The 26,796-nt window shown below is 31.4% G+C and overlaps 1 protein-coding gene across 3 annotated transcripts in view; it reads left to right on the forward strand.

The window, feature by feature from the left end:
* Positions 1 to 25,220, forward strand: part of LOC143226049 (WD repeat and FYVE domain-containing protein 2-like) — a 51,979-nt gene extending 26,759 nt beyond the window's left edge. Inside the window, exons 7-13 of one of the 3 annotated variants that reach the window (XR_013014260.1) lie at positions 3,533 to 3,659; positions 4,531 to 4,636; positions 15,208 to 15,309; positions 16,333 to 16,463; positions 17,800 to 17,905; positions 20,425 to 20,533; positions 21,704 to 22,156. Coding sequence is in view for 1 of the 3 variants with exons in the window: in XM_076456463.1 (XP_076312578.1) it covers positions 3,533 to 3,659; positions 4,531 to 4,636; positions 15,208 to 15,309; positions 16,333 to 16,463; positions 20,425 to 20,533; positions 21,704 to 21,733 (605 nt within the window). In the remaining 2 variants the exon portion in view is untranslated. Of the gene's footprint in view, positions 1 to 3,532; positions 3,660 to 4,530; positions 4,637 to 15,207; positions 15,310 to 16,332; positions 16,464 to 17,799; positions 17,906 to 20,424; positions 20,534 to 21,703 lie in introns of all 3 variants that reach the window. The other 2 variants (XM_076456463.1, XR_013014261.1) reach the window with 2 other exon arrangements.
* The last annotated feature ends 1,576 nt before the right edge of the window (positions 25,221 to 26,796 follow it).

The raw sequence follows: 26,796 nt of genomic DNA on the forward strand, positions 1-26,796 counted from the left end.
AATCCCCTCTACAGCTTCTATGTTCACTGCTGAACTATATGCCATTTCTCCTGCCTTAGATCACATAGAAGCTAATCAGTACTCAAACTGTGCTATTTATACTGACTCGCTTAGTTCTCTACTGGCCTTGGAATCTCTTCACATTAGTTCCCACACTGTTTTTGCTGATATTGAAAACTGACTGGCCCATTTCTCTTTAAAATCTACTTCTATCCAGTCTTACTGGATACCAGGCCACGTTGGTATTCACAGGAACAAGCTCGTCGACATCACACCTAAATCTATTTGTTTTGGCACTATCACCACTGTACCATATGTGGACTATATTCCTGTATTTAAGGCTCTGCTCTGTGCCAGCTGGCAGTTGACTTGGAGTGAGCACTGTGAAAACAAGCCTTTTGAAATAAAATCCTATATTGGACTTTGGCCGTCTTGCTTCTGTAAAGATCAGAAAGAGAAAGTTGTTCTAACTAGACTACGTATTCGTCACAGTTTTTTAACTCATTGTTTTCTTTTATCTGGAACTGATGCACTAATGTATAGTCTGTGTAACACTCAGGTCACAATAAGCCACATATTACTTTCTTGCTGTTGTTAGGACTCTCAATAATGGCACCATTTTAAACATGTTCTGTCCCAAGGTTTGTCCATAATGTTAGACAGTGTTATTGGTGATGGTGACACTGTCTACCTTGGAAATGTTTTTAGTTTTTTAAAGGTCATTAGTGAATTTCACTAAATTTAATTTTAACTTTTTACTGGATGGTTGGTGCGGATAGCCTAGCTGCTTTGTGCCATAAAACACCAAATCAACCAACCAACCTTTAGTTCCCTTAATAGAGTTTATCCTCATTCTCTAGGATCTTTGTCGGTATAATTGAACCAATGTCATTCCTGACTATCACATGGGTGAGGGAGCAGTGGGAGCATGATTACTTCACTTTCTGGACATCTGAAGATCTTTCACCAGGGATGCATGGGTACTTCAGGTTCTGGCTTCAGGATTGGTCATTCAATTTACATTACTTCCAACAGATCCACAGTGAGTAAAGCTTTATTTCAAAGCCATAAGTAAATTGCTAGTCAAAAATGGTAGTAGAGGTAGTTAATTTTAGATTTTATTCCAATTTATTCATTGTATCCAAGAAGACAAGAAATTGCCATCCAGTCATCAATCTGTCTTGGTTCAACAAATTTTTTTACTTGATTTACAATGGGATGTTTTCTCAGCTTAAGATGGCACTTCATGCCAGGATTTTGGATGACCATGTTTAATGTGACTAACACTTATCTTCATATTCCCATAGTGGAATCTTCCTGTATGTTCCTCAGGTTTGTATACAGAGTTGTTCAAACTTTTTCTCATCACCTGCATTCCTTGGGTCTGTGCACACATCATTATATGGATACTGCTCCTTCTGGCAACATCCCATCAATTAGCAGAATAACATTCTCAGATTTTCCATTCAGAAACCACAAAAGTGGGCTTCCTTATGAAATTTTAGAAATCCATTCTTTCATCAACACTGTCTCCCTCTTGAGTATGGTTATCAATACTTACTTAAGTCATTCTCAACCAACTCCTATCAAGCTTCAAGCTACAGAAAGAGCCACCATGCTTTTACTTGTCTTCTTCTACTGCACATACGATTCTTTCTCCTTTGGGAAGGTGGACATCCCTCGAGCCTCTCATTTCTCTGGGATTAACATACGAGGTTCCTTCAGTGGTCACTGTGCAACCAGTAGATCACACGATCCTTTGGATCATCTGTTTCATTACTCAGGATCAACATTATTGACTATTAATGTTAATTAGATTGGAACAACACTACCATTGGGATGTACCCATCCCACCACTTCATCCCAAGATCAGTCTGTTTACAAATACATCTCTTTGGGGATGGAGAGCATATATTCAAGGTTAGGAGTTTTTGGATGAAAGAATTGTCTACCCTCTGTGTCAACGTTTTTAAACTCTTTGCAGTACACTAGGCAATGGCTTAAGGTTCTTTTTTCTAGAAGGGAAAAGTTGTCATGGTAGATTCTGACAATTCTGTAGTGTTATCTCAGATTTCTTGTCAAACAGGCACAAATTATCAAGTCCTTTGTTTTTGTACCTTGGACCTTCTCTACTTGTCTCATTCCCTTCATATCAGTCTTAGGATGTATCTTTTATTCCATATTTATCCTGCTTTACCCCAATAGGTCTTTTCTTCCCAAGACTGACAGCCAGGAAATGGGAAAGATCCTTTTCACCAATCCATTTGCCAACCATTTCTCACCTTTATGACCACTTCAGTGCTGATTGTTTCTGTCCTGTTTGGACCCTCAAGTGCTGTGTCTTGTACTAACTCATTTCAAGGTACTAGAAGTTTTATTCATAAGTTGGGATCCTTCAACTTCCCATGACTTTTCTCCATTTAGCCTAATGAGATGGCTACACAATTTATTCACTTGGCCTATAATGGATTATCATTACAGGAAAAGAATCTTTTATATGTCATATCTCTGTCATTAGCCACCTGGTTGAATTGACCTGTGGAAGTTATTATGCTTGCTGGTAAGTGCATTACTCTTAATACTGTCCTATCTCATTACTAACATGATCTAGAAGTTGCCTCTTTTGAAGGTTTTCAGCTACTTCCTTGTAGATATTTTGACCACATCTGTTAGACTTTAACCAGAAGTGATTATTTAGTTCAATCATATACAGTCCTTTATTTAGAGAGTTCTTTTATATTTCACTGTGCCCCTTTCTGTAGCAATTGTTGCCCAGGTAGGTATGCCTTTATTTTCAGTTTTGCATTAGTAACCATGTTCATTATAATTACTACAGGTTATAACAAGCTTTGTCAAAATGGGGTGTTCCATAAATCCATCTAGTTGCTGACTGGATGGTATTACCATATTATCGTGGATTATCATGTATATCCCTTTACTAATAAATTATATTTGTGTTACTTTTGTCCTTCAGTTTTTGCTTGTGTGATTTAGACTGAAGCCCTGAAGGTTTGACAAAACCCTATTAAAGTTGAACATTGATTCTTAGGTGAAATTATTTATTCTTATTATACACACACACACACACACACAGAGGTTGTTTTATTAGTATAGGTGATGAAGTGCTATTTGAAATGTTTTAACAGTAGCAGCTATCCATTAACACACTGCATTTCTAAAATAAGAAAATGTAAATTACTGTTGTTAAAATATTTTTTACATTAAATTTCTAAATTTTTGTTATTAATTTTATTTCTTTATTACAAGGTTCTTGTTATTGTGTAATTTCCACTCATTATCATCCGACTAGCCTAAAACCTGATTTTATATTTTTGCTTTAATGTTTTATATGACTAGTGAGTATTTATGCTGTATAAAAGCCCTTCATCAGTTCAACGAGGTGTTTTTGACAGCTACAACATTCACTTTGTTGCTTTGTTTTGTTTAAAGCCTTCCTTACAGCAACTCCCCCAGTATCAAAGGTGTGTGTTTGTTTGAGTCTTATATTTTTTTTTACTTTTTATATATTAAGGAAGTATTCGTTGCTTATCATGGGATGCAGAGCGTCAGCTTTTGTTTTCTGGGAGTTTTGATCAATCAATTGTAGTTTGGGATATAGGTGGTAAACAAGGAACAGCCTATGAACTGCAAGGACATCAGTAAGTAACAGGCTATCATGCTTTTTGTCATCCTTGTGTGTTATTTTAGAAGCCTATAGTCATACATCTAGATTAAGTTTTATTTGAAGAATTTTATGAAAAGAATTTGACTTTCTTCTGCATATCCTTAGTTAAAAACAATAAATTGCATACATAATCAACTATTATTACACCTTTCTTTTACTAGAATTATCAAAATATGAAAGCTTTAGTTTGCTTGGTAGTCATGAAGTCTTGGTAAATTTACTTTTAATAAATAATATGTAGTATTTATATTTTGAACTCCTGAAAATCTAAAAGTACATGGATTTGAAATAAAATATTTTTATAGTTAGAGTAAAATAAAAAAATTGGAATTTGAAAAGAGCTGCAAATTATTGCTAACATCAGCACCTGACAGAATTATTACTTTTAAGTGTAAATATTTTGATCATTTATTTATTTTGCTTTTCATTTTATTTATATTTTAAAGTGATTTCAACAGGAAACTAAATGTTCATTAATACGTGCATCAAGTAATTTAATAAGCCTTTTCTTCCTGTAGATCAATGTGATAACTAGCTATTTAGTCGTGAGCAAGTTAATTTTTTTTTCTATATTTTCTTGGAATGAAAACATCCATCTTATTAAATTTTAGTTTGTTTCAGAGAAATTTATAGCAGTAATTAAAAAATTTAGCAATTTTTTTATAGATTTGTGACTGCTTGATTAGGTAAAATTATACATGGTATTGTGTTCTATGTAACTTTGATTCAAGCAGTTGCAAGTGATATAAAAATGTCTACAAAAAACTTAAGATTTCATAGAAATTTTTGATCATTAAATACAGGAGTCTTGTTTCTCAAATAATTGTGCATGTTTTTATTTTCAGCAACAAGGTCACTGCATTATGTTATGCTAGAATGTCCAAGCAACTAATATCAGGAAGTGAAGACAGTATTCTAGTTTTTTGGCACATGGAAGTTGGACGTCAAGAAGTAAATTATTTTTTAATGTAAAACATTTGAATTTTACAGTTGCGTTCCTAATTACTTTATAAATGTAAAATAATACAATTAAGTTAGTTTTTCCCATAGCTTTGATTTTTTTTCCTCTGCAGTGAGAAGAAACATAACAGTAGCTTTTCTATTCCCAAACAAAATTCAAACTGCACTTTAAAAAAAATTGCTTTTAGTCTACAGTACATTTTTCAATGTTAATGATTTTAGATGTCAGAAAAGCATGAAAAGAAAATGTAATTCTTTAATCCAAAATAGATAAAATATCACAATACAAGAAGGAAGTACTGAAGAAAAGTACAATACATTAAACAATTTAATCATGTGCACACTGCAGGGCTTAAGTGTGCATGTTACAACATTTTACATTCAAAAGTTGGTTAACATTATTCTTCAATAACTTTCAATATTTAGCATAAATTACTTATATAAATATTAGTAAAGCAAAGCCTTATTTTTTATAGTGTTAAATCTTTGTTTAACTATTTCCAGACAGGTCACATATGATCATGTTTGTTGACTTGCTTTCAAAGTTGTATTGAAATACTATTTTAGGAATTTATTTCCTTAAGTTTGGTATCGAACTGTAGATTATAATTCAAATTTTCATATTATACATTAATTAATATTTAATTTATAGGTAAATATTAAACACACCTGAATACCAGTTTTGAATGCAGTACTTTTTCAGATTGGATATTTGTGATGTCAAAATACAAAATGTATGAATCAAAAACTCACTGATATTGACAAGCTAAAATACACAATAAATTCTTTAACTTTTCTGTTTGTTGAGCTATCGTGATACTTAATGAATTAAGCACAGTGACCTTCGCTTACCTCTTTCCATTTTTGGAAACAGTCCCTTATATATATACTTCTATATTTGGCACATGAATAACCAGTCAAAAGCTCAGAATGTCTCCTTATTGATTTTTTTTTTTTCCAGCCATTTTCAAATATAATTGCATCCTCTCTTTCTTTTGAGACAAACCTTTTGAGTTGGTAAGTTGAGTCTTTAGTCTCTTTTGATTTTGATTTTTTAGATACAAATACAGCTTAGTTATTAAACTTTATAATGGAATCTTGTGGTATCAATGAAGTAATTTGTGCTTTTTTGGTTATTCAGATATATAAAACCTAAAATTCACATCCTCCATATGCAAAATTTCTTAAGATGTAGGAAGCAAAGATGACAGCAACGAGTACAAAGGCCGTAACTAGAAGGGATAATTGTGTGCTTTATTTCTTTATTTACTGTTCTATAACTTAAGAAAAATTTTATAACGTGTTTGTGTGTGTGTGTGTGTGTTATATATTCACAAAATGTGTAATTGAAATGACTATTAACAAATACTAATCCACTTAAACACAACCAAGATGGGTTACTTTGTAATAGCCAGATATGACTGAAAGGTCAATATAATAAAAATAATGAATCTTTATAAATCTATAATGTTGTGAGTTTTAAACTATTTAATCTAAACACTTATGTTTTTAGTTTATAGTCTCTAGTCCTCTAGAATGAAAAAGGCATAATTTATATTCATTTCATAATTGTTTATGGCGAATACGAGATCAGTCAAATAGACTAAATGCACACAGAGGTTTGTTAGGGAAAATAACATAGAATATAAAGTTTTGTTTTAAGAAACATTTGATAAAGTTATCTGGATATTATAAGAATTTTGCATGTGAAATTCAAATTTTCCTGATGTGTAAAAATATTTTTAATCTTACAATGAAAATTGCTTTGGTTCATAAATAGCAAGCAAAAATAAAAAAAAGGCAGGAAAAAAAATTACTTAACAAATCTTAAGACTTAATACATAAATTTGATTTTTGTGTTTTGAAAGTTTTGTAATGTTTACTGATAATTTGCACAATTTATTTAACTTACACTTACTAATTTAAAAGAAATAGCATGAAAACTATAACAAACACAAAATGCTTACAGGGTCAATCCCAGAAACCGAGCCTGTGTTGAAGAGATAAACTAGAAAATCAGATTCCTTGTGACACCTATGTCATATCCTCTCTTTCTCAAATTGCCATTAATTCTATGTTTTATATTACATCAATAGAATGACAGTTTTAGTATACCAAATGGTGTATTATGTTGTTTTCAGTACAGTATATTGTCTATTGTGTGAAATTCCTTTTGAATTTCATTTTCCTCCTTCAGATGACATTAGGGTTCATGATCAAACATTTTCAGATCACCTTCAGGCAGATTTTGGTATGCTCTGTTCCTCTTGCTTGTCAGACTAACATTCTTTGATGTACTATGGCTCTTAAGATCCATAATTGGATTATAAACAATTGAATCTTCTTTGAGGATCAGATCTAGAAATGACTTCATTTTCCTCCTTCAGATGACATTAGGGTTCATGATCAAACATTTTCAGACCACCTTCAGGCAGATTTTGGTATGCTCTGTTCCTCTTGCTTGTCAGACTAACATTCTTTGATGTACTATGGCTCTTAAGATCCATAATTGGATTATAAACAATTGAATCTTCTTTGAGGATCAGATCTAGAAATGACTTCATTTTAATTAGGTTTAATTCTCAAAAATTTGTCTTTCCAACTTCTATTTACATTACCTGTATTCCTTCCAATTATTGTCAGAGGTCTTTTATTGTTCTCCTAAATATTTTTCAGATAAGCTCATGTCCATCCCTCCTTGGGTCCATCCACTATGGCTTGTTTATCAACCTCTTCCCTTTCCCATAATGTCTGGCTCATCTGCTGCTTGGACTTGTTGGAGAGATGCATTACTTGCAGGAGTGCATATCTCCCATTTATCCTTGTGGGATCTACATTAGGACACTTTCCTAAGCAATATCATATTTGGTGGTTCCTGGGAATCCAGGATTGATGTAGCTGTATTGCATTGTTTATTATTTCTACTGGCTATACATTTATCTCAACCTCCTCCTTCCTACCATGAGTGGCCTGCCCTTGTTTCCTGTCCCTCTTTGCATAGGCTTTTGCTTTCTCTATCCTTGTTATTTTCACACCCAGACTGACTAGCTGCCAGCATTATAGGTGAAACTATGGAATTTTCCAGACAGTTGCGAGCCAGATTGCTTCACTTTTTTGTCATGTAGCAGCATTTAATGAAGGATCCATAGCTTCTGAGAGTTATTTCAAGAGATCTCTGCATTCAGTTCCAATTCCACTATTTTCTTCCCATCCTTACTAGATCCAACATATCTTGGTTGTCTTACAAAGGCTTTCAATGACCTGTTTTGCAAAGAAAGTATCGATTGCATATGCCTTGTACAACTATGATTCTATCCGCATCTATTCATGATCTCCGAGAAGACAGGAGATTTGAGAACTATGAATGATCTATGTGAGTGTAATTCTTTTCTGGAATCCTTGATTCATCATGAAGTCCTATCTCTCACTTTGGTGGGTATTTTCTCCAGGACTGAATGACCAATTTGGTGTGACAGATGCTTGTCTTTACATTCCTATTGCTTCTAAGTCACATTGTTATCTTTGGTTCATTCACAAGGATTTGATATTTCAGTTCAGGGCCCTGCCTTTAAGACTAACCTCATCCTTTTGTGTATTTTGTTGAGTAGTGTGAACTGTGAACTTTTGCCTAACATCTTCACTCGATGGGTGTTTGCACTCATCATTACATGGATGACTGGCTCCCATTCATAGTCAGAGACCACACTTGTCTTTTCTCCAAGAAGCAGGTGGATGTGATTTCTCATAATGATAGAAAAGTCCATTCATACCCCCAGTTCATTTTGGGGGTTTTCTTCAGCTTCAACCTCACTTGGGCCCAGCATTCTGCATGTCATCTTGGAGATATGAAGCAAGCAGTCCACAATGCCCTCATCTTATATTCTCTCACAGCCTGAAAGGTTGTATCTGTCTTAAAGATGTGGGATTCCTTAAAATCTTTCATTCCCATGGGTTGAGCTCACATGCATTCCCTTTAGTGTACACTCCTTGATCAGTTCAACTTCTTGGATTCTTTGAACCAGTCAGGGCAAACTTGGTTTGGTGGCTAGACAATGACCAGACTGGCAGGGATTCTGCTTCCATCACCTTGTCCAGATTTACACCTGTTCACAGATGTATTTTAAAAGATTGGGGTACTTACCCCTGACTCTGGGAGACTTCTTATATTTCGTCTGTATTCTTTACAAGCTTTGTCCCATTTCTTTCCTCTCCTTTGTGAAGGGTGGTTATGGTATAATCCAAAAACTCAACAGTGTTCATTCATAGATAAGCAAGGGAACACCAAATTTATGTCTGGATCTCTCTTTTTCTGAGACCACAGTTTCCACCTGCTAGTCTGAGCTAGCCATGTTCCTGGTGCCCTGAATCTGATTGTGGATCATTTATCTCAATCCAACAAGATTCTCCCCACAGAATAGTCCTCCAATCTTTGAACCTTTTAGTTGATATTCTCTCAGCTGGGGATTTCTCATATTCATGCTTTTGCCACCCACTGAAACAATAAGCTTCATTCTTTATCTTTTATTTCACACCTATTAGCTCTGGGAATAGGATGCATTCAGTCAAGATTTGGGGGAGTCATCCCATCTATGCTTATTCTCCTACTCTGCTTGTCTTAACACTCCATGTCTAGTCCTTCTGGTGGTTCCATTGGCTAGTGCAACCATGATTCCTACTTTTCTCACTTGTACAACCTCCTTTACCCTTATCTCTGTCTTGGTTTCTGTTTCATAAGTCTCAGTCAGACATCATTTACCCAGGTTCATTGTCCTCCATCTTCACATGACTTTTAGTCAAGTCCATTGCTTCAGCCCTTTGACTGACTGCATGTGTTGTCTCTTTCCACTCCAGATCCACAGAACCTTTTCTCCATGTCTCTTTACCTGGAACAACAGTCTGTTTTTTACCTTTTGATCTCTTTGAAGTGATTTCCTTGTTTTCCACCCTTCTGTTCATCATCTTTCTTAATTTTTCACCTGTTTTTCTAACAATGGTTTGTTCACTTCAGCTGTGTCAAGCTACCAGGTGCCTTTCTTAAGCATCTTCTCTTCCTCCAAGTTATGTAAGGTTTTCTTTTCCTTTGTCATTTCCCTTATTTTCTGCTCCTTTTCATCATGCATTCTCCATGTTCCTTTGAATTGTCTGACTGGGATCTCAGTATGGTCCTTTATGCCCTTTCCCATTTTCCCTTTGAACCTTTGTTTACATGTTTTGTAAGTCATCAAGAGATGTCCTTCTCCACCTCGCTTGTGGGTGGCATTTATCAGGTACTTATGCCGTTAATGTTACATATGTTATCTCATATCCATACCTATGCTGCCTATGAAGGCTCTCTTGTGTTTGCACTCATTTTCTTGCTGCCTTTCTTCACCATGTTAGGTGTTGCCTGGTCAGGTATGCTTTGCCTTAATCCTTTCGCAATGGGCTTGATATAAAATACATGATTTATTATATACATGTTAAATATTTCTATTATAACTTTGAATGTGTTATGGTGTATCTTCATAAAATTTAGAAGACTTTGAGCAAACATTAAGTCTTGTATACAAAAAATCAGGTTTTTTAATGAAGTACTTGTTACTAAAGATTTATTTGAGAATATATTAAGTCTTTCGTTACTACTATGAGCACGAGGAGATGTTATGATTAAAAACTATTCTTTGTTCTAAAAAAACCAAGTATCATATATTTAATCTATAAAACCTAAATACATTGCAAACCATTCAGTAAAACCATATCTTGTGTTATTTTCTTTACCCTAAGTCTGAGAGATTAGTCAATTTGACCACCCTCATAACTGCCATAAAAATTAGAAAATATAAATTTTGCTTTTCATTATAAATTACAACATTAAAACACAGATGTTTAACATAAATAGGTTAGATCTCATAAAATTATACATTTATATAAATTCATTATGTTTATTATACTGACTTTCTAGCCATGCCTCGCTAACATTAAAGCTACAATAATGCAATATATGTGCACTCGTGTTACAGTATCCAAGGAAAAAAAAGACTGGCCTTTACGAAGTGGCCTGTCTTAGCTGTGTTTTAGTAAACTAGTATAGTGTAAAATAAAATCACATCTCAGTTATATTATTCATGTGTATAAATTATTATTATTATTATTTGCAAACAAGTTCTTAAACTTATTTTTTTGAAATATAGAACAGTAAATAGAGAAGTATAGCAAACAATTATCTTCTCTAGTTATGAACTTTGTACTCATTTACTGCTTGCTGTAGACTGCCTAGTCTTATCAAATTTTGCATGTAGAGGATATGAAACAAAATAATTTTTAGGTTTTATATATACATTTGAAAATAACAAAAAATCATAACAGAATTTCACTATAATTTACAAGCTTAGTAACTAAGCTGTATGTAGTCTTAAAAAAATCTTGAGCTCTTTAAAGTTTTATCTTACTGTTTGGATTCCCCTCAATGGACACAGCAGATAGCCTGAAGTGGCTTTGTAACAAGAATTTGCACACATACACATGCACAACTACTGCTTGGAATTAGCATATAAAGAAAGTGTTTGTCATATGAGAAAGCTACTAGAGGGACACTTTGAAATTTTGAACTTTAAGTTGTTTATTCACATGTCATAGACAAAAGTATGGTGACTGGGTCTACTGTGTTTCATTCAGTAAAGGTAGCAATGTCTCGGCAACTAGAAAATATAGGAAGTTCTTATTTACCTGCTTTTGAATGTCAGTAATTTGAGTCTGTACTTTGTAACAAACTATAGACTTTGTATTTGGATGTTTCAAACATCTAATATGAACCAGTGTTGCATTTAACATATGTCACACAAATATTAATATTTGCCTTGTTTTTTTAATATTTACTTTTAAATTAAGAAAAACTAATGTATAATACTAAAATTTTAGGTTTTAATCTACAATGTTATACCAGATTTACTGATATAAATTAATAAAGTAGTAGTTCAATAACATTTTGAGTGCAAGTCAACAAACAGTGACATGGCTTTTGACTCATGACCTAAGTTGATATGGTTAAACCTGTATTTATTGGTAGCATTATAATGCTCTGTGTAGAAATGGTGTGTTCTGAAATACCATTCTTGGCTTCCTCTCTGATATATACATATTTCTCAATGTCTTTTCCATTTTACTCAGTTGTGGACTTTCATGAGTAAAGCAGGAGGTTTATGTCCATCTTTCCCAACCCTTTGATTTAAGAGATTGTTGACATTGTGCAAAAGATATCTGAAATTGTTAAATGAAGAAAAATATTTAAATATTATTTTGAAATTTACTTTGCACTTGGAGAAACCGTGTAAATTGTAAATAGTTTTCCACTTGTAGAATGTGAGCATGTTGTGTACTTTGTATGTAAATAAAGTTGTTCTTTGATACTGAAGTGCTTTTCCTTTTTTTTTTTTTTTGAATTTATTGACCTCTACTGAAAAAACAAGCCATTGAAAATCTCTGGGACAGGGACCTTTCAAAAAACAAAAGTTGAGAGAGTGTGGGACCCTAGTAAGAATTGTGATATGTAATTGACATGTCCCAGTTGCATTGTTTGTTTGTTTTTTTGCTGCTATGTATTGCACCTCTCGGAAGAATTCCACTTGTATATATAATTTTTTTTCTCCTGCCTATATCAGGTTCATTTCCTTCTTGAAGGGCATGCTTATTTTAGAAGTAGTGCAATACCCCACATGTAATTCAGTTTATCTTGTAGCACATCTATTCATTCTGAGCAGTCTTTTCTATTTTGTTTCAGTGTTGTGTGCATATGTTAGCACTCTTATTTTTGCAATGTGAGATTCTAGCTTTGTAAAACTGCATCAGGAGTTAATATTTTCTTACACTGAAAATGCATTTTTGAATGGAACTTGCCTCTTTCTTCCTCCCTACTGCCAATGTTAATTTTATAGATTCTGCCAATTCTTGAGAGTAAGTATTCATTCAGCAGGAGTAGGTGAGGGATCTAGCTGTGCCAGTACAGGTGGCAAAATGCAATTAGTTGAAAGTAGTCATATGTAAAGATGTGGTCAGTAGTGTGATGCAAGATTGGTAGTGTATACAAGATGGTGTGCTGAGTGTGAAGCTTTGTTTTAGTAATGTTTATGGGGCACAATAAAACTTTTAGCCCTCATTTGTTATTATAAAAGTAACTAAAACATAATTTGTAACTTATTAGGTTATATAAAGTTAGGTTATGTAAACTAAAATATAATTTGTAACTTATTAGGTTACATAAAGTTACATTAATTTTTTGAACACCAGCTTCTGCTAACTGCATCATATCATTGTAACTATATTGGATTTTTTTTTTTTTAACATTACGTTCTCACTGTGGCTAATTGCTGTCACTTAGAATAGTATCTAAAGGGTATTGTAAAATTAATATATTCAAAGCAACTGTATGCTAATATATGATGGAGGCTGTTATAAACTCCAGTTATTTTAGAAATAAAAAGGTAATTTTAATTTGTACTTTTCAGTTTTTCATTTCCCTTTTCAATGATTTTGCTTTGGTTAAAGAAGAGACTTAATTTAGGAGGTTCTAAAGGATTATACAAATGAAATATCAAAACTGCAAGATGAGAAGAAATTTCATTCTTAACATGGAAATCGCCATTCACTCAGACACTCTGAATGACTTTTCAAAGTTTTCGTAAAGGAACAGATAAATAGTTGGTAGTGTAGTAACACTATGTTAAGAAACCTGATATATTTAGTAAATATAGAATTGCAGTACTGTGCAAAAGTGTTAAGACAAGAGAATATTGTCATTTTTTTCAACTTTATGGGATTAACTACAGAATGTAAACATCAACACTATAATAATGCTTCACTGATTCCTCTTGACAACTGAATAAGCCAGGATAAGAATACTTATCATTCTATAGGTGAAGTTACCAGAAATTTTTGGAAAGTTATACAAGTCATCAGTCTTATGAGGACAATGTAACAAGGACCAGAAAGATATAAAAAAAAAACTGTTTGCTAAATGTCTACAGTGCATATTGGAAGATAAGACATTCTAATTGTAATATAATAAATGACTTTATAATACCAAATGTTATTTTTGAATTGACAACTGAATAAGTCAGGATGAAAATATTTGTCATTCCTTAGAATTCACATGTATTTGTAATAAGGGCAAGTCATAAGGATTCTGCTTGAATAAACATACTGATGAAATTTAGGGTCTGAAATAACTGTTATGATACCTCGTGTTGTGTCTTAACTATATAGAAGGAAGCAAGCATATTGTACTGGTGTATAGCAAGAAGAAATCAATTTAGTAGCACTCTACAAGTAAACCTTGTAAACAAAATATTGACTGTTTGTTGACTGCAAGCACTTATGAGTTTGTTGTACAAAATATGAAGATTAATGAAATTTTGATGTATGTGATTTGTGTTCCATTTGAAAGTAGCCTGAAATCTAATTTTTGTCTTTGTCCTAACACTTTTGCTGATCACCTTATATTAATGTGATTTATTATTGTATTAATTATTACCTGTTTGTAGAATTTTTCTATTGGGCAGTTTTCAAGATGAAGGTAAATTCTGGTATTTTTATGTAGCATAACTGCATTAATCTTGTTTGCCATTTTCATTTGTTTTTGGTCTTTGTTCTACAATGTTAGAATCTATAAAAAAAAAAAAATATGTTAAATTATAAGTTAGATAATATTTTTGGAAAATTCTTGGTAATTACAAGAAAAATGAGAGATCCTTACTTTTTGTCCTTTAAAATTAATTTTACCTCACCTTGAAATTTACAAAGGAAGTATTAGATCAAACAGAAAAGTTAGGATATTTGAATATCAAGCTTCCAAGCTCTTGCATATAAAATAAACCCCACCTAGCATCTTCATCAGCTATTTTAGAAATGATGTGTCCATTCTGTATTGTCTGTGGTATACAAATTGAAAGTAATCTAATGATCCATGATTACACACTATTACATTTTATGTATGTTCAGGGATAATGAAATGTAATATTGGAATGTGATGAGAACTTATTTTAAATAACAGTAACTTGGAATAAGTACACTTTTTTTTTAAATTAATAAAGAGTTAAGTTCTGTGCACATTGTAAAAGTATGTAATAATATATGTGCACTGTTGTAGGGTTACACAGATGTAACCTGTGGTCCAGGATGAAGATTTTAAACATTTACTAAGTGTCTTAATACCTGTTTCTGATTACTTAAAAAAAAAAAAAAAAAAAAATGCATGTATTCCAGTAAAGTATGTATATTTATAATAATATGACAAGAACTCTGTACAAGCCACTGTATCATTTTTCAGCAATATTCATGTTTTATACTTTCACTTTTTACTCTTGTATTGTTTGATATTTGAATTAATTCAGTATTTCGATATTTAAGATGCACAAGTTATATTACTTTTGGTGTTGTGATCAAGCCAGTCAAAGGCTCTTGCAACAGAAACAAAATCACACAAAATTAATTACACAGAGAGTAATTCTAGGATGTTTACTTAATTTTGTTGTAGTTGTTTGCTGTTTTATTGTGCTTCTGAATGTGATAAATTAGTAATTACCTTCCAGACTCCAGAATGGGCAAAAAGCGACTGTTGTCAACGCTGTACTCGCCCTTTTTTCTGGAATGTTAAAGCTATGATAGACCAGAAAACCATTGGTATTAGACAGGTAATTATTACAAATATTTTAACTTTTATACACCATACATAAAGCCCACACTTGTTTCAATTGGAATTACAGCTAATGCATAAATCTCCCAAATTTTGATGGTTTGCTTGTTTTGTTACACAAAGAACATAAACATTTCTATCCATATTAGAAATAGTCACACTATTTGCCTTTATTATGGGTTGTTGAGAAATCAATCAAACTAGGTACAGCTGCATATGTTATATAAATGAAAGTGTCTGTTTATTCCTTTGTTTTGTACTCTTTAACAATAACATAACCAAGTTATTTAATTTTTCTATTAAGAGAAATTCATGAGTGAAGGAGATATAATGATAAGGATTTTTTTCTTGTTGATTCTCTAATTGCTATTAAGTCCCCACTGTTGTATTTATCCTCATGACTGAATAATGAAAATATTCTTATAAATAAATTGCCCGTGTGGTTTATCTGTGACCAAACTTTAGTTGTAAATAAAGAACTGCAAAATGTTTTTACGTAATTTCTGACCGAATTATAAAATTATATATTTTAGAGAATTCCACTGTAACTGTCAGTTAATTTTTATATTAAAAAACAAATTAAATTTTGCTTATCTTTTATATTTTGAAGTAATTTATGGTAGTTATAGTTGTTGTTTTTGCACCTAAAACATTAAAAGCTTCTTTGGATGACATATCTTTTTAGAAAACTAGCTGGGATAATAATAATGGAGTTTAAAAATTACAGTGTAGTTCATGTCGTATTACAAGAGACTGCGCTACTAGTTCAGAAAGTAGTGGCTGAAATGTATAGGGATACCTAATATAGAGATAAAATTCAATCCTTCCAAAAATGGTTCAAACAGATGTACAGAAATTGGCATTTCTTCATAACATGGTCTGGATTTTAGGGCTCTTAATTCGTAATCCACAGGTCATGGGATTAAACCCAACTGCTTGTTGTACATATGAAAGTTTTGCTAGTTTTGTAATCTAAATTAACAGGTTAAGTTATGAATATTGATGTTAACCTTTCTTGCAGCATCACTGTAGGAGATGTGGGAAAGCTGTGTGTGATGCTTGCAGCACTAATCAGAGTTCTATTCCTTCAATGGGCTACGAGTTTGATGTCAGAGTGTGTGATGAATGTCACAGTGTAATTACTGATGATGAGTAAGTTCATGCAGTATTTTGCACAAATGTCTTTAGCTATTTAACTGATTTGCTGACCTTATTGTACCTTGGTAGACATAATGGTCAAAAGGAGAATTACATAATCTAGAATCAGTTGTTTTTAACATTTTTAGCAATCAGACTGTAACTGTAATTGATGTAAATATGTCGAGAAATGTTATACTGAATTTTTTTAAATTGGTACAGCACTTACTGATTGCTGATGCAGCAATTCTTCATATGACAAGGCCAAAAACAAAAAGAGCATTTTGCATACAAGTAAAACTTAAGATGTAAACTACAATGTGAGTAAGATAAATGTGTTCAACTAAAGAAGAGATGTGTGTAAGAAGGGCCCAAATGCTTTTAGTGATACATCTTCTGTCAGATTTAAATTTTCTAATGGTAAGCCTTACATATGATGAAAAAAAAAAACTAAGGGCAGGTATATGTTCATACAACTACAACCTCTCCAGAACTAACAGTAATATTCACTGTTCACTGACAATTGTAAGTTGCTCCTAGTGGAATACAGGTATAAAAATATGCTTCTACAGTCATATCACTAGGATGGTAAATAATTTATTTCCTGAAGTTGGCATTCCAGCACCCATAACAGTCACTTATCCATATGGATACGGTTTTCAAACTATGCTTGGGCTCTGCAAGGAAATTTTACAATGTTAATAGTTTTCAATCAGAGCATACGGTACAAAAAAGTAAAATATATCTTTAATATAACATGTTTATCACGTATTAGGCCTTTTAATATTTTATTCTGCCTAATGCCAGACAATTTTATTTAGCTTAGGGAAAGTTCTTGCTGTGAAAGTGTTAATACAATCTCAGTTAACTTTGACAGTGGCACCACTGGTTGCTAGAAAATATGGCACTATCTCAAGATCACATGCATCATTGGAGATGCAAGATAGCCTAGTAACTTTCGTATGAAACATGGGTCAACCCTGGGTAGTGATGCCAACTGTCTTTTAAAAGCCAGATCTGGATTAGCAGCTAAATCTTGAATGAAATGAAACAAAATGGAACATGATGTTATAACTGAAACTTGTTCAAATTTGAAACATTGTGATGCAATTACATGTATCAATTGTTTCAATTTCAAAGTATATTTATATGAAGTATAATTATAATTGGTAATTGTTAGGTTAGATTCATTATAGTTTAATTAGACTTTGTACCATTGAGCTCTATGACATGTTTCATTTTGTTTGAGATTTAGATGCACATCAGACCTGATTTAATATTTTATTTGGCTTAAGAATTTCTGTTAACCTATTATTTTTACAATTTTTTTTTTATCTTTTTCCTTTATAAGATTGTATTATTCTAGCAGCCTAGCCTTTTTGCCAGAAATCTTTATTTCTGACTTCACTGTGGCAACACTGATCTTAGGTCAGCATGTCATTGTATGATGATAAAATGTAAGTGTTTGAATGATTTTTCATTAAGCTATTTTGTGTTCATGAAAATACTTTTGAAGGGCTAAAGATATAAGAATATGTTTTTAGACAAATTGATAATTAGTTGTCACCCTTATAATGGATAAGTAGCTAAATATCAATAATAAATCTGATAAGAGTAAACATCTTCCTAGGACTAGGCCTAATACATATTCATCAGCATTATGTCAAGTCTTGCAGCACATATCTGATTTGTGTACAACTACTGGGGAGTACTTCCCTCCTCATTTATAAAAATTACTGTAGATTCAAAATCCCTTTGACTCTGCAAATACCAACAATTTGCCTTTGAAAGCATATCAATATTTCAACTGATTACACCCTAAAAACAAAATTTTAGCAGGAAGAAGTTGCACAATTTTGGATTCAAATTGCCATGGAATAAGTAACAGACCTTTTGAAAATTTTGATGCATTTTCCAACAACATAACTTTGCGAGCAAACATTTTCACTGTATACAGCTACAAAGATCCAAATTTAGACAGAGTCTAAATACTGAAGATGATTTGTGCTTACAGGTAACAACCATAACTCCAAATATTGAACTAATTTGTGAACGAAAGCAAGCCCATCTGAGTCACTTATAGTATTTATAAGTGCACTGTACTTTTATTGATAAATTTTGCAAATGGAAATTTTTGAACAAGTAGAAATAAAAATCTTTCTTTAAATATTACTATTTTTAATAAATTTATATTCTAAAAGCTTGAAGTAAACTTTATCTGGTGCTAGTGACAAATTGTTTCCATTTTTTAGTGTATTTTTTTTTAATTAAGGCTCTGTAATTTATTTTTTTTTTCTTTCTGATGTGAAGCTCCACAGGTCCAAAACCTTTGGGAACCCCTGCATATGAATACCCATATAAAATCTGAAATGTGTAAATCAACAATTACTACTATTATAATATAAAATTTAAAAAAAAATTCAAACAAGACAGCATTGAAAACACCTAATCTTAATGTTTTAAGTCACCAATGATAACATGATTGCAGCAAACAACCATGAAATAACTGAAATAACCAATAATCAAATTAAAGCAAAAAAAGTATTTTTGTTTCCCAATGTGATGATTTTAGACTGTTTTATACAAAATTCTGTATTATTCTATGTAGGTTTACTTTCTTTTAAGCATTCAAGAAAACTAAAACCCTATGAAAAATAAAATTACTGTTGGCTTTTTGTTTGTTTGTTTTTTACATACATGAAAAATTGCTGTTTTCAATAAATCAATGTTTTTGCTATGAATCTATAAATATAAGATATATTATTACTAATGCCTTTATTACTAGCTTATAAAAGTACCAATACCACTGCTGTTGAATTAATATCAGAACCATATTAATCTTTTTTTTTCTCTAAAGGAAACTTGACTGAGCAGAAGTTCTAGTTACAAATATATAAATTGATTACCAACATTCAGTTAATAAATCACAACAAAATAGAGATAGATTATAGTAATATTTGATACTTGTAATGCAAAGTGTAGGATGTATAAGTAGTAAATAACAAGTCTCCATCCATGTTTTATTATCTGCATGTATATAGAGAAGAAAAATGTGATTTTGAATTTTATGCAGGTTTAGAAATGGAATGATGTTCTGAGTTATTTTACTTTTCTTCAATTCAAATCAAATATTTCTTTCAATCTACCCATACAGTTGCTTACAGCATTCCAAGTTGTGATTACATCAATATATATAAGATGGGGTATATGTCCTCTTTCAATTATAACATTGCTTTATTTCAGTTCCGATACATATTTTGAGTTTTATGTTAAATGGGGTATTTAAGTCTGTTTTTAAGACTAATGGCAAGATTTAATTCCAAAATATCTTATTTTAGATGTTAACTTTGCTGCTGTTTTTTTTTTTAATTGAGATTATTTAATTCAAAGTCTTTAAAAAAAAAAAATCTTCAAATGGAAAGTCTACAAGTTAGATAATGTTCAGTAAGAGGCCTGAATTCATAATGTACACTGTTGCAACAAATTCCTTTATTTGTTGGTTTTCTCATATCTCTTGTTCCAAAATTGAACTAACAAGCCTAATCAAATAACTTGTGACTTCAGTCTTGGTGTACCTTACTAAAAGACTCAATAATAAATCTACTGTGGTTTAACTTGCATTTTCTACTACTAAAACTTTTTTTTAGAAATTCCAGACTACTTTCAACCATAATTTGATCACTTTGAGTTAAACATCCCTCTAATTAGGCTGTACAAGCATCTGAAGTAAAATATAGCCTACAAAACTGGTAACCTTGCATTTTCAAGTGATATATAATTATATGTTATTCATTCAACTCTTTTATGGTATAAAAATATTTTGGCATGTTAAAACTAATTTTCTGGGAAAGAACATTTAGAAAAATTAAGATGAAACTTAAATGAATCTGAAATATTAATACTACTGGATACTATTAGTGTTAAATGTGGTAATATATTTATAGACACATTTTATAAACTGAATTTCTTATTTTAGTCGAATTCCAATGGCCACATTTCATGATGCTCGTCACTGTATTATAGACATGGATTTAGATGAAACAAGGTTCCACCTTTTGACAGTAGGCTCAGATCGTGTCATGAAGGTAACAATATGCATTTTTATCAAATTGTTCTTAATAAAGACACTGTGGTCCATATTTTTTTAGTATTACACAAACTTTAAAATTTAAACTTTATACAATGGAGGGAAGAAACAAGAGAAGAGGATATTTTTGAAGTCAAAATCACATAATTTAAATTTGTCATGACCAACTATTATTAAATTTTAGCATACTTTGCATTTGAAGACATTGGTATCTTTGTATAAGTTGCATAATTAGTGAAAACCAGTATTAATTGGTCTGTGGTAGAAAGTGGAGAAGTGTAATAGTATTGGTAAATGTAATATTTGTAACTATTACAAATAAATATTTTATAGTTGTAAGCTATTACAAATAAGGTGAAACATTCATTATCCAGCTATCAGTTGTAGGTACCTCTCTATGAAGTAGTTATTTAACTTTAAGTAAAATTGCATGGGTGAATTTAAAACTTCATAAAATTAATTTATAGTCATTTAGATTCTACATTTTCTCAAATACTTAAGTGCTTAAATTTATTCAGTGAAAAGTTGTATTTATCAACTTTTATTAAAAAAAAAAATTGATTTTTATGTTTGGGTTGGTTTCAGTAGCCTGTAATAGGTAAACAATTTAATTTTTTGTTGTTGTTTTTTTCTCTAAGTGAAAGTCTTATGATGCTTTGTCATGTTTTCAGAGAAATCCATTTGCATTTTCATATTGGTAGGAATGTGGGATATTCATCCTTCTCTGGCAATAAATAGTCTTGGGCCTAATTAATAAGCAAATTATACATGTTTTTTTGTGATTGTTTGCTATTCCATACATTTACATGTTGTGCAGTCTTTTTAGTAAAAAAGTATTTCAAAGCAATCTTGAAGTTACAAGTACTTGCCTGGTCTGCTATGCCTGGATAATGGAGGTTTCTCTGTACATCTTACAATAAAATAGTTAAATTTTCTCAGGAATACAAATGGTAATACTAAAACAGTTTCAAAATAATACAAGTGCACACTTCACATTAATATTCTAACTCTTTTGTCATCTCTTAACATGCATGAAAAATTTGTTTAAATTGTTTTAAGATGATTGAAGTAATTACAAAATGACATTATTAGTTTTCTAAAATAAGTTTTGGTCTAATAATCAACTTTTATAGTATTAAATCTGAACATTTATTGCTTTATATTATAGCTCTGGGATGTAAGGAGCCTTCTGAACTGACCTTGTTAAGAAGTATTATGTACAGACAAGAATGTATTTGTTGTCTTCTGTAATTCTGTCAACCACTCTACTAATGTAGATACAAAACAACCACTTGTTAGAACACTGTCCATCAGTTGTGGGTACAACATCAATGTTCCAACAATATCTAGAGAGACATCTAATATTGGCACATGTGTATGCTTAATTTGTTTTAGTTAGTTTTGAAGAAAATTTAAAACATGGAAGTATTGTGTGTCATCAAAGCAACAAACTTTTGAGTGGGGTGAGGGATTAACTTAAAAGCTGTCGAGTGTAACTGTTATTAATTTTGATATTTTATTTCTATTAAACTTTGTATAGTAAGTGAAAAAAGATAATCATATAAAATGTCTGCTAGATATGTTTCTCTCTGACCTTAATAAAGAAAATTATAATATTGTTTCTGAGTTTCTTATTCTTTCTCTGAACTTTAATTGGTGAAGAAAACTGTAATCATTATGTCTTCTTGACATTGTTCTTTATGTGAACTTTGATCACTGAGTGACGTAATCATAAAAAATTATTAAGAGATGTACTTGTGTTTTCCTTTCAACTTTGTTTAATCAGTGAAAGAGTGTAATGAACATAAAAATTAGTTACAATTCAAGATTTATCTCTTATTGTATTGAAGAAAAATATTTAGTTTTGAGCATAAAAGTACCTACTTAATTTGTACTAACATAAAAAAAAACATTAACATTCATAAATCTGAATTTTTGATTTCTCATGTATCTCATGCTTTTTTTAAGAACTCAAGGTGAGCTTCTGTGAATGAACTTCTTTGCACTTTTGTTTTACCAAAGAAACTGAGAATTTTTCTTCAGTCATAGCCCCATCTGGAATAACTTGTGATTATCTAAGAAATGTTCGTTAGTCATATAATTTGTTGTTTCAACCTACAAAGGAAAAGTTAACAAAAAATATTAATTTTTTTAATTAAGATTTTAGAAAAGTTAAATATCTCTCTAAGTGATTTATAAAAGTAAATTCTAAAATAGATGAAATCTGAATAGAATCAAGTTTTTGATAAATCTAAATTTTATGACTGTTGGATAAAACATTGTAATGAATCACATATCATAATGAGAAGTACTGCAGCATGAGTAAATATTTGTCAACATATTTTCTTAGAATTCGACTGACTATAATTATTAAGTTTTGTTATGCCAATATTCTCGTGATACTCAAAAAAAAATCAAGGAACTTAACACTTTCCCTATTTTGTATGATATATATGTTCTGAGTAAGTATCTTAAGTGAAAATGTTTAGGCAGTGTCAAAACTGCATCTCAATGTTTAATGACGAGATTTAATATCTCATAATTTGATGTGAAGGAGTGCTTTCATCAGCTTGTTTGTTTCTTAATATTGCTTAATTTAAATAGAAGTGTTTTTTGTTTTTTTGCATGTTTGTTTATAAATCATTAGGTGGCACACTGTTAGGTAAATTCAACAGTTTGATTTTACTAGCTTAAATTTCTGAAATGAAGATGCACGTTAGCAAAGTCAAATATTCTGGAGATATACCACATAGTAGTGGAAAATGATTAATTTCACTTGTATTATGAAGTATTGTTAAGCAACATTTCTAAGAGTAGAAAGTTTAGATGCAAAAGTAGAATTTAACAGTTCGTAGATCAATTGACAAATGTTATGTACATAGCCTTGTTTTTGTATGTCTTAAATTTTTTATTTTCTTGATCTGTTACAAGCTAATTTAATGTATTAGATAAATTATTATAAATTTTATCATAATGAGGATAAAATCCTTTCATATAGTGTTACTTACAGGCGTGCATTGTATTCCACTAATATTACATGGATTTCAGATAATAGTTTATCGGGGCTGATCGTATAATGCACATGATACACATGGAATGTGCTTAGTCCTCTGAAATTATACATTTTTTAGAACCTATTTCAACTGTTGCATAAGTTTTTGTACTGAAGGTTGTGAACAGAAGTTTCTTTAGCCCTTCACAGTTTTTGAACTACCATGGTACAAAAGAGGAATAAGTTATCAAAAAACAGTGGCTTTGTATAATGGTAATGATTAACTCTCAGAATAGTAATTGACAAAGTTAGCTTTTGTCAATGTTTTATATGGAAAAATGAATTAAGTGTATTGAAAATGTAAAATCTGATGCAAAATTTTGAAATATAGCACAATTTTTAAAAATTTTGCAATGAAGTTAAATAAATTTGAATACTGTGTAACTGATGTGAAAGGATAAGCATAAAGACTAGAAGTTTGAGTTGAGAAACATGCACAAGTTTTTATTTGTGTTAATATTATCATTCTAGTCTGTAAGAAATGGATTAAAGTCGGAACTTTGAATTATGTATAATAATTGTTGTGTGATTTGGTTCTATAAATTATACATTACTGTTTTGACAGTTGTGGAGAAACCCAAGTGGTTCTTGTAACAAAGCTAATTTAATGTACATGCATAAAAAATGTATCTTGGTATTATTATGTAAGTTAGTTGTAGCAGTTTTATAATTATATCCAGTAATTTTCTACAAGTATTTGTGTTTTGTTTTTTTATGAAAATAAAAGCCTGTTGTCAGAATAAATTCAGGGTTTTACACATTAATGTACAATCTTTTTTTTTAATCTGGCCTTTTTGAAAGAAAAAGGTTAATGCAAATAAGGTATTACATTTATATAAAATTGATTATGTTCTGGAAATATAATTAAATGAGGTGAAGTGAAAAATATGAATATAGGGACCATGTAGACTTGTGTTGGGAAAAGCTTTACTGAAATTGAGAAAATATTTCTTACAGAATAATTAATGAACTCAAATTAGAACTGCATTAAAATATTTTTAGTAGTTTCATTAAAACCAAACATATCATCTTGTCATGCTTCATGTAAGACCTGTACTACTAAGGACTAACATAGTGATGTCAGAGCTGTGTAATGTAATCATCTATTGATTCATGGTTTTCTGCACTTTTAATAACTGTGTGATTCTGAATGTTCACTTACGTACTGTGGAAAATAGAATGTGTGCATGTCAGTTTAAATAATGTACAACTACATATAATTATGTAATAGTTTTTCTTTCATTTTGCACATTGAGCCATGTGTATAAGCACTCATCTGATATTTTGTTGTATTGTACAGTGTAGTAACTCTTGTAATGCTTTTCCAATCATTCAGAAACCTAAAATGATAAAGATAATATTTCAATATAAAATGTTCATCAAGTCAGAAAAAGCTGTTAATACCAAAACAGAAAATTAACTGCTGGAAATTATGGTATTTTTAGCCATTGTTATATCAACTGTTTAATCTGCCTTTCATTGGTTTCTAATAACAAATTTTATAACAAACTTTTAGTAACTGTTAATTGAAATTTGCCAGTTTCAAGCATATATTAACAGTAACAATAGATTATTACAGCTTTGTGAAAATAACTATTGAAATAAAATTTGCCTTATTAAAAGTATCAAATAACTTGTTGTATTGATTTTTCAGTAGGGGTTCAGATGTTCTAATGGAGGGAAAAAGTAATTACAGAAAAGCTCGTACATTACAATTTGATTTCGGTACTATTATGCAATATATAACTTTCCTGGAGCGATACTACAGTATTCTAGAAGATATTAGTAAAATATGCTTTTTTATCCTTTCTCACAAATTAAAACATAATTATTGTATACTGAGGCATTCTATTTAAATTTAAAACTGTAAGCAGAATATAACTCAGTCTTTACGAAATTGACAAAACACGAACTTATACAGTCAGAAATATATATGAATGGTACACTACTTCGGGCTGCCAAATCGTCAAAATTCTTAGGCCTACAGTATGATTGAAAATGAACTTGGATTAACCATGTAAACGAAATTAAAAACAAAGTCTGGCGAAGAACAAACTACGCTAGGAGTCTCACTGGCAAGAACAGTGAAGCATCTACAGACAACATAATAATAATTTACAAAACATACATTAGACCAGTAATAGACTACGCAGCTCCAGCATGGATAACTGTAAGCGACAAAATAATTAAAACCACAGTACAACCAATCCAAAATACACTCCTCACAACAGCATACAGAGTTCCAAGAACCACATCATCAAAATTCATACACAAATATGCGAACATACCAACCACACCAGATAGACTCGTACATAGTACAATAACGTACTTCGATAAAAAATGGATGAAAACGAATTACTGCGAACTAGATAGGTGCCTCATACATGAAGTTAGTAAACATCTCTTCCCGGTCAATATGTTTTAAACAAAAATTAAATATATAATAAAACGTGCGTGTGGGAAAAAAAAATTAAAGTGCGACCAATAAACTTGACATCTTGCTGATAGGGCAAATTAATACCCATATATGAATCACAATACATGGACATTGCCCTGAAAAGGATCGGAGTAATATTCAGTTCACTCTGACCCAAAAATGAACTATCACTATCAAATACTGCAAGACCACATAAGTACGAGGAGGAGAAAGAGGTCAAACAGGACCTGATCTTCCAGGGTACGAACATATCATACCCAAACACCGAGAGAGAGAGGGTATTACAAACTTAATTGTATTTTTACTGAAAAAAAATATACTCGTTTACACATAATTAATCAAACAACCATATAACAATATCTTAGGAGAGATAATTGTTTTTTGTTAATTTCGCGCAAAGCTACTCGAGGGCTATCTGCGCTAGCCGTCTCTAATTTAGCAGTGTAAGAAAGACTAGAAGGAAGGCAGCTAGTCATCACCACCCACTGCCAATTCTTGGGCTACTCTTTTACCAACGAATAGTGCGATTGACCGTAAGATTATAACAACCCCACGGCTGAAAAGGCGAGCATGTTTTGTGCGACGGGGATGCGAACCCGTGACCCTCAGATTACTAGTCGCACGCTTTAACCCACCTGGCTATGCCGGGCCAATTGTTTTGTTTAATACAACAATTTGTTATGGGGCATGGATGTTAAAATTTGTCAAATTAATTAATACTTTGTTGCTGTTAAGTGCATGTAATATAAATTGTAATTACAGAAATAATGTT

This window comes from Tachypleus tridentatus, chromosome 9 (genome assembly GCF_004210375.1).
Source record: "Tachypleus tridentatus isolate NWPU-2018 chromosome 9, ASM421037v1, whole genome shotgun sequence".
In the NCBI taxonomy this organism is placed as follows: domain Eukaryota; kingdom Metazoa; phylum Arthropoda; class Merostomata; order Xiphosura; family Limulidae; genus Tachypleus; species Tachypleus tridentatus.